At 40.4% G+C, this 14,828-nt stretch overlaps 1 protein-coding gene across 1 annotated transcript; it reads right to left on the reverse strand.

Moving 5' to 3' along the window:
• Positions 1 to 1,923: 1,923 nt before the first annotated feature.
• On the reverse strand, positions 1,924 to 10,730 carry LOC139667338 (NLR family CARD domain-containing protein 3-like). The gene is given in 10 exon segments (XM_071546792.1): positions 1,924 to 2,549; positions 2,783 to 2,829; positions 3,834 to 4,007; positions 5,516 to 5,689; positions 5,819 to 7,604; positions 8,737 to 8,881; positions 8,883 to 8,960; positions 9,146 to 9,224; positions 10,001 to 10,111; positions 10,642 to 10,730. Coding segments are annotated over 10 exon segments (3,309 nt in total).
• Positions 10,731 to 14,828: the final 4,098 nt, after the last annotated feature.

Genomic DNA, 14,828 nt, shown 5'->3' on the forward strand with positions numbered 1-14,828 from the left:
AATAGTGGGAAAGTGGGAATAGCTGTGTAAAACTGTAAAGTGCGGCAAGCATCATGTGTGCAAATTCAGCAAATGAAATTAACTCAGTCTTTTTGTCGGTCAGAAGGTAATAACTCAAACTCCCTCCAAAGGGGGGTGGGAGGGTCCAGGATGGCCCTCGTGTGCCTTCCTTAGATCTCGGAGAGTTGGGCCTGATTCACCCCGATCATTTTACTGGCCACATTATTTATTGGCCACATTAACACGGCTGGCAGGCCTTTTCTTATTGGCCAGCGTTAAGTCCAGATTCAGAATTCCCACCAGGCGTAAATGGCGGTTTCACTGAGTGGAGCATCGAGGGATGTACAATGTGGGAGATATGGTTGAAAATGGGAAGCTATTGTCATTTGATCAGCTCCTTAATAAGTTTAATATTCACAAGAGAGACTTTTTCAAATATTACCAAATTTATAGTTTTGTCGTACACAAGCTGAAGCTCTTTTCAGATGGTTTCCGTGTCTCCCCGATTGAAAAGTTTCTGGAGAACACCACTCTGATTCAGTCAGTCTCCAAACACTTATTGCAGATTGGGTTGAGACATGTGAACAACTCTCCAATTTTTTAGCGTGTAATTCTGCATGGGAAATGCAATACAAGATCTTACATTGTTTACATATAACGCCTGTATCTAGACACAAGATGAATCGCAATTTGTCCAATCTATGTAATAAATGTTTAAACTCAGAGGGAACTTTCATACACTGCCTGTGGCACTGTGCTATAATTCAGGACTACTGGTCAAAGGTTTTAAGGAGATTGGGCCACGTTTTAAAGAGCAACTGAAAATACTATCAAAGTCAGGTATACTTGGAATTAGAGAAGAGCTCCCCCTTGATTTTCGCTGGGCATACTTACTATAAATACTTTTACACTGTGCTCGCAAATGCATCTTATTATTATGGATAACCGGCTATCCGAGGCTATCCGAAATCGCTTTTAAAAACACACTTGTTTAGAAAAGCCTTCCCTTAATCCTGTGGCTGTTTCTTGAATCAGCTTATCTGTGTTGCGTTATCTTATAAATCTCTCTTGATTATATACTTGTTTATAATATTGCTTTAGATTTTTAGCCTCTCTTTTGTAAATCCTCTGTGTGCTGTGCTCTTTTAAATTGTGTTGATTCTTTTATTTTATTTTAATGGTTTTACTTCCTTAACCCTCAGTTACTGTGCTCTTTTAAATTGTGTGTTTTCTCTTTTACTCTCATTTCATTTTTATTGTAATTTGTTTTAATCTTGTAAAGCACTTTGTAACTTGTGTTAAAAAAGTGCTCTATAAATAAAGTTTATTATTATTATTAATATAACCGACAAAGGACCTTCAGTCAGTCAGTGAAATCAAATTATTAAGGGTTTAATTCCCAATAAACCTTTTTTTTTGCATGTCTCAAAGACAAACCTTTTATGTTCTTCAAATACTGGGATCCATAATTGACGCCCCAACAATGCTATGCTAACAATCACTCTCTCTCTTGCTCCCTCTCCCTCTGTCTATATATAACTGTAAAAAAAAAAAAAAAGGGAAATACAGGAGATTTACGGGGAAAATTATCAAATGGGAGCATGGCGGGAGAGGGGGTGAAAATACAGGAGAAACCCGGGAAAAACGGGAGAGTTGACAGGTCTGGGCTGAGCTCAGCTGCTGCTGTCCATGAGGCAGACTGTCATCTGGCAGTGCACTGTGCAGCAGCAGGCCGGGGGAGGGGTCGGAGTGTGACGCAGTGACGGACGGTCAAAAGCGGCTGGCTGGCTATGCATTTGTTATTTTCTTTCACATTAACTATTATGAAATATATACATTATTGATTTACATGAATAGTACCTAATGTAAAATATCAGATAGAAGCATATTATGCATACTCAGAAGTATATTATGCATATGCGACTAGCGAGGGGGGGCCAGCGATTGTGTCAGGGTGGCTGTGGCGCCATTGCTTTGGTCAGCAGTGTAAGTGTTTCTCTCTCCCTCCTTGATCTGACACAGAGACACTGAGGAACCAATCAACCCAACCCAAAACCCAAACGCAGGATAGAGGGGTTGAGTGAATGTAGAGTGGAAGGTGTGGATGTGGATCAGTGTGTCAGAGGAAACTCTGTAGAAGGACAGAGAGCCAGCAGGCCAGTCCAGATACACTGCTACTCTGTCAGAGACAGAGGAGGGGTGGAGACGTATGGCTGTTTTGCTGTTATTGTGCCAGGCAGAGTAACCATCATCAGAGCAGTCTAGACTCCAGGACTTTTCGTTCCCTCCAAGCCTGCCATCATCACCCCTTCCTCTCCTTCCGATTTCTTTGTAAGTCACTCCTATAAAAACCTTTCCTTTCCTCTCGACCTCCCAGTAACAGCGACCAGTCAGACCATTTCTGCACAGCAGTTGATACCAGTCATCAAATCTCTCTGGGTGATCAGGATATGGCGGCTCCTCGCTCATCTCTGTCACCTTTCTGTTGTCTTCAGACAGGAGGAGCTTTCTGTGTGCTGTGTTTGGGTCCAGTGTGAGCTCACAGGCATCTGATGGAGAGAACAAGACACAATACAGCAGCAGCTTATCATCTAATACACCTGTTGTGTTTATTATTGGTTCATTTACTAACAGACTGACAGTTAATTTCTTTACATTTTGTCAGTCATCTTTTCTCAGAGTAGGATTTGAATGAATATATGCCACACATGAGCTTTCTATTTAAATAGAAACTGAATGTGTGCTGCTTTGTTTCCATGAATAAAACTAAATGCACACTTACACTTCCTCAGACCTGGTTTCAGCCACCACACTCCAAAATTGTCCACACTGGAAGGGGGGGGTTAAAATAAAGTCAGACCAGCATAACCTCTTTGATAATGGAAACAAATAACCTTCATAGCCTTCCACAAGTGACTTTCAACATCTAACAATATTCATCCACTGGTTCTCAGTAGCTACGTACACACTGAATTTATGAATCAGAGTGAATGTCTCATACGTAAAAACACTGTACGTATGAATAACTGGAGTCACTCCACTGTAAATAATGTCTGTAACCATAGTAACGTGTTTACTTCAGACCAACATAGTGGCTACTACCACCAATGTTTTCAGTTTACTTGACACCAGTAACATCAGTAACCAGAGGCGTCAATAATAATAATGTTACGTAACGAGTGTTGCGCTTTATGTCACATAACAACCAGTTGTCCAGTCCAGTTCTGGTTCACAATACTCAGACCGACTGAATCCACTCTCAAATTCAATAGTCAATACCTGAATTTTAAGGCAGTGAGTTCGGCTGTAGAATCTCTCTCCCCAAACTGTGTGTGAACTAGGGCTGAACGATTTTGAAAAAATATGTAATTGCGATTATTTTGACTGGTATTGCAATTGCGATATGATTTGCGTTAGAGGGAATGATAATGATTTTTACATTATTCTCATTTTCATTGAAAAATGTATTAAAATGATTATGGTGTGATTTTTGCGGGGATCTGTACCAAACAAAGATGTTTTCTTAAGTCTGTAGAATATGATGTGTAGGCCAGGACATCTCTGCAGCACGACAATATTTCATTTAAAATTGTATTTTGACACACATTTCGCCTTTAACAAATATTGCGCCTCCTGCGATTTGAAAATTGCAGTAGGCCATATTGTAATTTCGATAATATTTTGATTAATTGTTCAGCCCTAGTGTGAACTCAACAGGATGATGCTCCAATGAGGAGTGACAGCTGTATTTAGCCGCAGTGTGGATGCAGCCGGTCTGACAGAGAAAATGTGTGTGAGCTCTCAGCCTTCTAGCAGACATTGCCTCTCCATACCTGAGAGAGTCCAGTCTCCAATGTGGATCCTCCAGTCCAGCAGAGAGCAGCTTCACTTCTGAGGCTCCTGGATGATTGTAGCTCAGGTCCAGCTCTCTCAGATGGGAGGGGTTGGAGCTCAGAGCTGAGGCCAGAGAAGCACAGCCTTCCTCTGTGAGCAGACAGCCTGACAGCCTGCACACACACACACACACACACACACACCAAACAAGCTACATGTTATACATTTTTTGGTATATGGTGAAAATATTTGTGACAACGCAGTCAACTTCCAGCAAAAAAATGAACCGTCTCAAATGCAAACTGTTGACCCAATGATTGGCTCTGTGGCTTCATTTGGTTCAGTTTGATTGCTCTCCACTCAATTTGTGACTTCCTTTGAAGTCCTTTCTGGTATTTAAAGTTTGAGCAACTGATGCTACAAGGAGAGGAAATGGTGTGAAATATGTTAATGTAAAGTAATTCACAAGGGCTACAAAACAGTGCTAAATGTTGACATCACAACTGATTGTCCCTCACCAAAGGGGGGACTATGGATCGGTCTTGGTTCGTTAGTTCGTTAGTTCATTCGTTAGTTAGTCACACTGTAATGTTGACTTTGTGCCGCTAGGGGGCAGCATTGACAATGAATGGGGACTCAGTGGTAAAGCAGGTCATACAGTTAAAGTTATCATACAATGTGGGGGACAATGAATGGAGACTCAGTGGTAAAGCAATACAGTTAAAGTTATCATAGTTACCCTAGATGAAGTTATAGTAACTTCATCTAGGGAGTTTTTCCTTGCTACTGTGCTGATGCCTGTTTAGTACTGTGCTAATGCGTGCTCTTTGGGGATCAAGACTGGGTCTGTATTTATTTTGTTGTTTATTATTCTGTTGTTTCATTCCTATGTTTATGTTCAAGCACTTTGTGACATCTTGATGTTAAAAGGGCGTTATAAAATAAACTTGATTGATGTATGTGATACGCTGCTGTATTTATTGTGTTATTGTAGTTATTGTACAGTTGTTGGACTGTTGTACTGTTATTACACTCATCACTGCACTACCACTGTACTGTCAGTGTTGACTACTTATATCATATTACCACTTACCTACTGTGCAATACCATATATCACTTTTATATTATTCATAACACTCACGCTCCTGGTGTTGTATGTTATATTGTATATTGTATTATAAATTGTATTGTAGTGTACATTGTGTAATGTACGGATTGTATTTATTGCGTATTGTAGTTCTTATATTTTGTACTGTATTGAGTAAAAACAGGATAATTACAGTTACTACATTTCAAGATATAACTTGTAAGCCTAATTCTGAGGAGAGTAGGCAACAGAAATATATGGTCAATCTGTCCTTTCATTGTCCCATACGAAAATGCTTCACTCATATTTCAAGTACACTCAGCAATCACTGACTGACCCAAGGGTGGAACTACATCACTGGTGGGGGACAACATGTTTACTATTTGCTTGTTTAAAAATCATGTAAGCAGAGAAAATCCTGCACAGGTCAGGTGTTTATTTACTGACATTAACCTGCATGTAAAGCGGGATTTAAATCATTTGTTGAACAGATGGAAGAATCCTGACCTGAGAGAGACAGAGTTTTGAGAGCACAGACCTTAGTTTGGAGAAATGAGTCAAATCAATTGAAAAAAAACTGTAAATGTATCTTACCTGAGACTTTCCAGTCTACAGTGTGGACTCTCCAGTCCAGCAGAGAGCAGCTTCACTCCTGAATCCTGCAGATCGTTGTTACTCAGGTCCAGCTCTCTCAGACTGGAGGACTGGGAGCTGAGAACTGAGGCCAGAGCTTCACAGCTTCTCTCCGACAGCTGACAGACACTCAGCCTGAAGGAGAATTAGTGATAAAGACAAACAAGTTTTATAACAACTTTACTTTAAACATATTTCTTTTTTCTCTTCTGTATGAATATTAGGTTTAATACATTAAATCTTTCCAGTTTTCTATGCACTTACACAGATTTACTGGAGGCTTTGACCACTGGCAGCAGCCTCAGAAGAGCCTCCTCTGAAGAAGAGTAATTCTTCAGGTCAAACACGTCCAACTCTTTTTCTGATGACAGTAAGATGAAGACCAGAGCCGACCACTGAGCCGGGGAGAGTTCATCTGTGGAGAGACTTCCTGATCTCAGGTACTGTTGGATCTCCTCCACTAGAGAACGGTCATTCAGCTCATTCAGACAGTGGAACAGATTGATGCTTCTCTCTGGAGAGGGATTCTCCTTGATCTTCTCCTGGATGTACTGGACTGTTTCCTGATTGGTCTGTGAACTACTTCTTGTCTCTTTCAGCAGGTCTTGTAGGAGATTCTGATTGGTCTCCAGTGAAAGGCCCAGGAGGAAGCGGAGGAACAAGTCCAGGTGTCCATTTGGACTCTGTAAAGCCTTGTCCACAGCACTCTGGTAGAGGTGATTTACCTGAGATTTGTCTCGGGATGTTGACTGCTTTTCTGACAGCAGATTGACACCAGAGTCGACGAATGAGACGATGACATAAACAGCAGCCAGAAACTCCTGAATGCTCAGATGGACAAAGCAGAATAACTTGTCCTGGTATAGCCCATGCTCCTCTGTAAAGATCTGTGTGGACACTCCTGAGTACTCTGAGGCTGCTCTGATATCAATGCCACACTCTGCCAGGTCAGCTTCATAGAAGATCAGGTTGCCTTTCTCCAGCTGCTCAAAAGCCAGTTTTCCCAGAGAGAGAATCATCTTCCTGCTCTTTGTATTCCAGTGTGGATCTGTCTCATCTCTCCCATGATACTTGACATTCCCCAGTTTGGACTGAACCACCAGGAAGTGGATGTACATCTCAGTCAGCGTCGTGGGCATCTTTCCTCTCTTATCTGTTTTCAACACATGCTCCACAACTGTAGCAGTGATCCAGCAGAAGACCGGGATGTGGCACATGATGTGGAGGCTTCGTGAAGTCTTGATGTGGGAGATGATTCTTCTGGCGTTCTCCTTATCTCTGAATCTCTTCCTGAAGTACTCCTCCTTCTGTGGGTCAGCAAACCCTCTCACCTCTGTCACCATGTCAACGCACTCAGGAGGGATCTGATTGGCTGCTGCAGGTCGTGTGGTTATCCAGAGGCGAGCAGAGGGAAGCAGTTTCCCCTTGATGAGGTTTGTCAGCAGCACATCCACTGAGGTCGACTCTGTAACATCAGTCAGGATCTCATTGTTCTGGAAGTCTAGAGGAAGTCGACACTCATCCAGACCGTCAAAGATGAACACAACCTGGAACTTGTCAAACTTGCAGATTCCTGCTTCTTTGGTCTCAATAAAGAAGTGATGAATAAGTTCCACCAAGCTGTACTTTTTCCCTTTCAGCAGATTCAGCTCCCGGAAAGTGAACGGAAATGTGAACTGTATGTTGTTGTTGGCTTTGTCTTCAGCCCAGTCCAGAGTGAACTTCTGTGTTAAGACTGTTTTTCCAATGCCAGCCACTCCCTTTGTCATCAATGTTCTGATTGGTTTATCTCTTCCAGGTAAGGGTTTAAAGATGTCTTCACGTTTGATTGTTGTTTCTGGTCTCGCTGGTTTCCTGGATGCTGTTTCAATCTGTCTGACCTCATGTTCATCATTGACCTCTCCACTCCCTCCCTCTGTGATGTAAAGCTCTGTGTAGATCTGATTCAGAAGTGTTGGGTTTCCTGCTTTAGCAATTCCCTCAAACAAACTCTGAAACCTCTCCTTCAGATTAGATTTCAGTTGACATTTGAAGATGGGAGCAAGAGTTTCTAAATGAACAAATGAAATTGAGTGGATTTCAGTGTGGATGTATATATTTTCCCACTCCACTCTATTCAGCTCATTAGTAGTAGACAAACATGTTCTGGCTGTGTGTGCAGACCAATAGAATTGTATAGATCTGATGCAAATGTGTACAGCATATTTACAGGCAGTGGTGGAAGATGTACTCTGATCCTTTACTTAAGTAAAAGTACCAATACAGCAATGTAAAAATACTCCTGCATGAAAAATCCTACTTAAGTAAAAGTACATAAGTATTAGCAGCAAAATGTAGTTAAAGTATTAAAGTAAAAGTAGTGGTTTGGTCCCTCTGACTGATATTTTATTATATATGACATCATTAGATTATTAATACTGAAGCATCAGTGTGTAAGCAGCATGTTACTGTTGGAGCTGCTGGAGGTGGAGCTAGTTTGAACTACTTTATATACAGTTAGCTAGTTTAGTCCAGTGGTTCCAAACCTAGGGGTCGGGCCCCTCCAAAGGGTCACCAGATAAATCTGAGGGGTTGTGAGATAATTAATGGGAGAGGAAAGAAGAAAAAACAAAGTTCTGATACACAAATCTGTTTTCAGTTTTTGGACTTTTTCTCTAATCTTTGATTTTTGCTGAAATATTGGATCATTTGAACATTTATTGAAATGAAACCATGTGAGGTTTAGAGGGAAAAATCACTATTTAGTGGAGCTGTTAACAACTCATAGACATCTGAAATGTGACCCCGACTACACACTGCTTTTCTAAGACGTCAAAAGCCAAAAAGGTTGGAAACCACTGCTTTCATCTTTAAGACGTTTACAAAAAGCAGTGTGTAGTCGGGGTCACATTTCAGATGTTATGAGTTGTCCCACTAAATAGTAACTAAAGCTGTCAAATAAATGTAGTGGAGTAGAAAGTACAATATTTCCCTCTGAAAGGAGTGGAAGTATAAAGTAGCATCAAATGGAAATACTCAAGTAAAGTACAGTATCTCAAAATTGTACTCAAGTACAGTACTTGAGTAAATGTACTTAGTTACTTTCCACCACTGTTTACAGCAGAGTTTGGAAATGTAAACATCTCTCATTTTCCCACCATTCCCCCTTTTCCATCATGTTAAACCTGTTAAAAGCCTCTTACTGATCTGCAGAGAGTCAGCCAGCTCCTCCTGCTTCATTCTCCTCAGGAACTGCAGTGTGATCTGCAGAAAAGCCTCTCTGCTGCTCCTCCTCTGCTCTTCCTCCTCACCGTCCACCACCTCCTCTTCCTCCATCTGTCTCTCATTCTGGGTAATCTGGACTCAGAACCCTCTGGAACTTTTTCAGCTCGTTCTTCACAAACGTGACAATGATCTCCTCAAGAAGCTGTAACAGAATAACACATAAATTAAAGTTCCATATATTAAAATCGTGGAACACAACTTCAGATCCATCTTGCATGGTTTGAAAGCCCACTGGTCTAAAGAGTGTAGCATGGAGACTATAATGACCAGAATGGTTGTTTTGCATTTTCTTTGTAGCTGAAGTATAAGGTGTTGTTGTTTACAAACCATAAATATGGAGTCCAGGTCTGTTTGATGCTCCTGGGCAGACTGACCACTGGGAACCTCTTTTCGTTGCTGGTGAAGTCTATGGAGAAAACATTGAAGGAATAGTTCACCCAAAAATGAAAATTCTGTCATCATCTACTCCCCCTCATGCCAGTTGAAACACAGGTGAAGTTTGTCCATATAACACACAGGGAGGTTGCCAGCACAACGCCATTGCAGAATTCTCCAAAACAACTGAAGTCAGTGGGGACCAGTTCTTCAGAGTTCCAAAAAGACCTACAGTATATTTACACCATCATTTAGTGCAAATCGTAACTACAGCTGATTGATTTGCAACAAATAATGGTGTATAGGTCTTTCTATTCACAGTGTTATTGTTTGGCCTCCCGTCTTTATTTGGTCACATGCAACCATCTACAATGCATGCACACACGTGCACGGTGGCCGAAACACACACATGCATTCAATGGCACCGTGAAATTTATCATCCGCATTTTCCCATCTTGGCCCGTCCTTCTTCCACGGGGCAGGACCAACTTCTTTTTTTTTAATGTCCATCAGGCAACGATCTTCTTGCATGTTTTGCATCTTATTGATGTTATCTGGAGGAAACCCCCAAGTGAGCACAGGGAGAACATGCAAACTCCACACAGAAAGGCCCTTTTTACGAGATAGCCCACCTGGGCACTAGGCACCAAAGGCAAGGGGAGAAGGCGACAGCGCTACCAATGCGCTTCTGTGCCACCCACTACCCGTTACCTATTACTGTTAATATCGTACTCTCTTCAGAAGGAATTTGTTCTTTAAAACACTTTGTTAATGCTGACATTATATAGTAACATTATGTTGACTTACTCTGTTTCAGAAGACTGTTGTCTTTTAAAAAATAAAGGTAGCTCCATAGGCTTGTCACTCTTCATGGACACACAGCTGAGTTCAGGGGAGTCTGGTCTCTCCTGCTGGATCCTGACGGAAACACAGGATTGACAAAAGAAGGGAAATTTTAACCTGAAGAAAGCAGGTTTTTGACCAGAAGGTCACTAGTTCAAATCCCAGAATCAGATAGAAAATTTGTGAGAGGAGAGTGAATGAGTAATGTTCTCCCCTTCCTCAACAGCTACTATTGTAACTGCCAAACTTTCCCCACATGAAAAAGTTTAAAAAACAAGAGCAATGTTACCTATTATTGTTAATATCGTACTCTCTTCAGAAGGAATTTGTTCTTTAAAACGCTTTGTTAATGCTAACATTATATAGTAACAGTATGTTGACTTACTTTGTTTCAGAAGACTGTTGTCTTTTAAAAAATAAAGGTAGCTCCATAGACTTGTCACTCTTCATGGACACACAGCTGGGTTCAGGGGAGTCTGGTCTCTCCTGCTGGACTGGGCTTCAACACAACAGAGACATAGCTTTTACTCTGAATAATGATGCTGTAACGATTTCACTGCTGAGCTCTGAGATGGAGAACAGTCATGGACAGTTCCTCATCTTACCTCTTAGCTTTGGTCCGGCTGTCATGTTCCCCAGACAGAGTGGTTTTAGTGGGAGGGAGCCCCTCCTCTCTCTCCTCAGACTGACTCATAGTAGAGCGAGCACCTTTACACAAACACACCCAACATGCTGTTAGCTGGACTGATTCATTACAACAAGGTTTCCATTAACGGATATAGCACTTCTGGTGTTGTGATCATTCCTGACTGTAAAATGCTAAATATACACTAAGTGTTAGGAAGGTAATGAACGTTTGTGACACGGAATTTGGCGCTACAACAATTAATATACATGGTGGAGTTGAAAAAATGTTTGCAATTTCAGCTGTCTGTTATCTAAGAAATGACTTTCAGAATGGTCTTTTCTCTTTTGCATTGTTTGAAGACTAGAGACCGCAAGGCTAGCCAGTTTTAACTTGGATCATCACACCTCCAAGTGAGCCCAGCTGGATTCAATAAAAATTAATCCAATTAATGGCAAAAAGACAAATACTGACATGACAAAAACTGTAAGTATGAACAGAGCCTTGGCTAACAGGAAACCCGAGCAACACGCTGCACACATCAAACAACAATAAAAAACTCCATCGCAGGTATCTGGTTAAATGTTGTTGTAGTTTTACATTTTTCTTTACACTACCTTTCTAGTGAGAAATATCCATTGTTGTGCAGATGTATACTTTACTGTTTTTTGTACTCCTCAGGCTTATTTGGGGATGAGATTGGTCTTAAAGTTTTTTTGTTAACTTTTAAAAGGTCTTAAAACATTTTAAATCTTACTTTGTAATTTTACAGACATACAGTATAGTCAACTTGTTTATGGTTTGCACATTTTTATTTCTGAGGGAAAACAAAAGTTATTTTGTCAGTTATAATTGTCTCTTCAGATTTTGCTCCAAATATCAGGACAATATCAAACTGTGAACCCAGTATTGTGTATTGAACCGTCAGTTGAATGTATGAATGTATAAAACACTAGGAAGATCTGTGCTTTCCAACAAATTAACTGATTTTTAAGCCTTGTGGATGACTGACGCTATAAATGTGCAAAAGTTTTTTGTGTGAAAGGAAGCTTAGTCTTGTGGACCTCAGTTTTGTGGAGGTTGTAGTGTTTTGTACACAGTGTATCAACAGAAACAGAACATGTATCTGAGTTTTCAGACTAGTTCTGAGACTTCCTGCATATTTCACAAATGCAATGAATTGAAAATACAACCTAACTAGAGTTTATCAGGCTTCCACTAAAAGTCACAAATACAACAAAATGTTAGATCTTTGAAAGGATGCGCCTTCCAAGTATTTTGTTTGTGGTGCTAAACCAAAGTCATATAAGCGTTGAATACCCAAAGGTAAAAAGGTAGCACACACACAGACCTTCAGGACAAAGGTGACTAATCTCAATTTCACCAATTTATTCTGGCCATGTCAACAAACATGCTAACGTTTCGGCCTAGTGGCCTTCATCAGAGCATGGAGGAAAATGGAAGTCATGTCATTTACAGGAGTTGGCAGGTGATTGGCTTAAAGGGTCACTTCCTGAGGTCACATATACATCTTTTCTTAACAATATGACAATGACTAAAACAGGTGAAATGGTAAATCCCATACAATTTAACAGTTCTAACTGAGGTTACAGGTTTTGTGATATACAGTCTATGTTTCCATATTTTGAAACTTGTTCAGAGGAAGCATTTGAAACTGAAATCATTCAGTCCAGCAGGAGTCATTGTGTTGAGTGTTGAAATCCAGTACATCTCTCAGAGAGAGAGAGCCAAGTAGGCCGAAACATTAGCATGTTTGTTGACATGGCCAGAATAAATTGGTGAAATTGAGATTAGTCAACTTTGTCCTGAAGATCTGTGTGTGTGCTACCTTTTTGCCTTTGGGTATTCAACGTTGGAACTTATACAACAAAATGTTCTTTATCTCCACCAAGACATCCAATGTTGGATAATATGGTACGAATGCCATCTGCAAGCAGGAGCAAGACTTTAGCACCTTATCTTGCAAAAGTCTATACAGTCTATTGTATGATGTAACTATACAGTCACATCATTACAATGCCAGCTAGTGTATTCATCAAACAGTAACGTTACCTTGGAAGATGTTTACCTGGTGAATTCACATCCTGATCAAGTCACAGAGACTTTCTACCTTCATCTTTAGAGGAAACACTGACAGAGAAGACGCTGCTTATTCTGCTTCGTCAGTTCTGGGTGTCTGTGTTCATTTGAGGCAGAGAAATCACAGATCAGGTGATGTAGTTCTACTGTGTGTCCACTAGATGGCGACATTAACCACATCGTCTACAGTGAACTAAACAGCAGATCAGCACACATGTGACGCATGGATCCATTTGAGATGATACATGTCTTGATTGTATTGTTTTACTTTGTACTTCATTTTATGTGACATTTATTGTATTGTTTTATCTTTCATATTTGTCTCCCTTCCTTGGTCTGCCTTGAAACAGGAAGTCAGGTAAACCAGCCTGGTTAAATAAGTAAATACACACACAACTAACCTATTACTAAGTACTTCTAATTTTAGTAGATTTTAGATTTTAACATGAAGAACAGTGTGAGTGTGATTTGTGTTTTGAAGTAAGGACTCATTCCTATGTTCCCAGGGTCCTATGTTCCCCAGATTTATATGGCACATAATGGGAACATGACAAAGGGTCCTATGTTCCCAAGGTTCTATGTTACCAGGGTCCTATGTTGAAGGAGAGTAGTTATACGCACATCACGTTGGTGCAAGGCTATCAGCAAACTGTGTCAATGAAAGAAGGAGTAACACCTCGGACCATTATTTGGTGGAGGTTTTTCTTTTTTGATAAGGCACTCTTCATGTGTGACAATGCTGAACCTGTCTCGGACAGCTTTTACCCAACTTTCATTATACCCTCTTTCCTTGAATCTATATTGTAATTCATCTGCTTGTTTCTCATAGTCAATTTGTTTAGTGCAGATTCTGATGTTTTGATATATGGGATGCTGTACCTGATATTATGTTTATGCTTATATTAGGGCTGCAACTGACGATTATTTTTTTGACTTTGTGAAAGCGAACCGAACCCAGCTGACGAAACAATGTATCATTCTCGCGTCAGGTGCGAACCAAGGAAGCGGACTATCAGGTGTGAAAACGCCCTTAGGCTTCTTCTTTTTCTAGTCTAAAGAAGCTAACGGTAGGCAGTAACAGTCAGATGAAAGATCTGCAGCGATAAGAGTAGCCTAAGTAAAGTAAAATACACTGTAAACTGCTGGTTACAATACCTTATGGTGGAGAAAATGACCTGCGGCACACCGATACGTGAAAGTGAAAACTACGAGAACGAGAGAGAGAGAGAGAGAGAGAGAGAGAGAGAGAGAGAGAGAGAGAGAGAGAGAGAGAGAGAGAGAGAGAGAGAGAGAGAGAGAGAGAGAGAGAGAGAGAGAGAGAGAGAGAGAGAGAGAGAGAGAGAGAGGTCAGACGGGTTATTCAGGAAATATTATTGTATTGCTTCTTTGTTGTGGCATGTTTTTGTATAAACTGTGACAAGACTGAATCTGTTATAGTCTGACTTAACCTAAAAGATGTGAATTATTATATAAACCGCAGTTCTGGTCATGTGAAGTATTGGTTTTGCGTCATTGATTTTCAATGGAACGTGAAAAGATATGACATTAGTTGTAATGATTTACTTTTCACACCGACCTGCAACGTTTAATCTGATGAGGCACGCCCGGGCCACACCCCCAGCCCTATCTTTCTCCACTGAGTTTGCCTTTGATAATGGCCATAGAATGTTTCATTTCATGTCATTATAAATGTCATTTATATTTATTTTAGACAGAAAAATGTTAAGAAGCGTGTGCTCAATTGTAAATAATAAATACTAATAATACAAATGGGTAAGCACGCTCCTCTGTTATTTGTTTAATTGAAAAATATTTTGTAAAACTGCATGTTGATCATGATCTTTATTTTTTATGTAATGTTACTTTAAATTGTTTTTATTAGCCTACCTGTCTATTCGCATTTCCTAAATAATCGTAACGTGGTTAATATATATAACCTTACCATCTGAACCAACAGCTGAGGCAACTTCTTCCCATGCATTTTCTTTTTGTCTAATATCTTTATCATCTCTGTGTGTTTTTCGATCTCCACAATGAGTTTGGTGTCATCCATCCTTGATGAGCGGT

The sequence above is a fragment of the Centroberyx affinis genome, unplaced genomic scaffold, assembly GCF_046629955.1.
Source record: "Centroberyx affinis isolate AG114_WGS23_722 - 3 ecotype Tasmania unplaced genomic scaffold, CSIRO-AGI_Caff_v1 ptg005452l_1, whole genome shotgun sequence".
Taxonomy (NCBI): Eukaryota; Metazoa; Chordata; class Actinopteri; order Beryciformes; family Berycidae; genus Centroberyx; species Centroberyx affinis.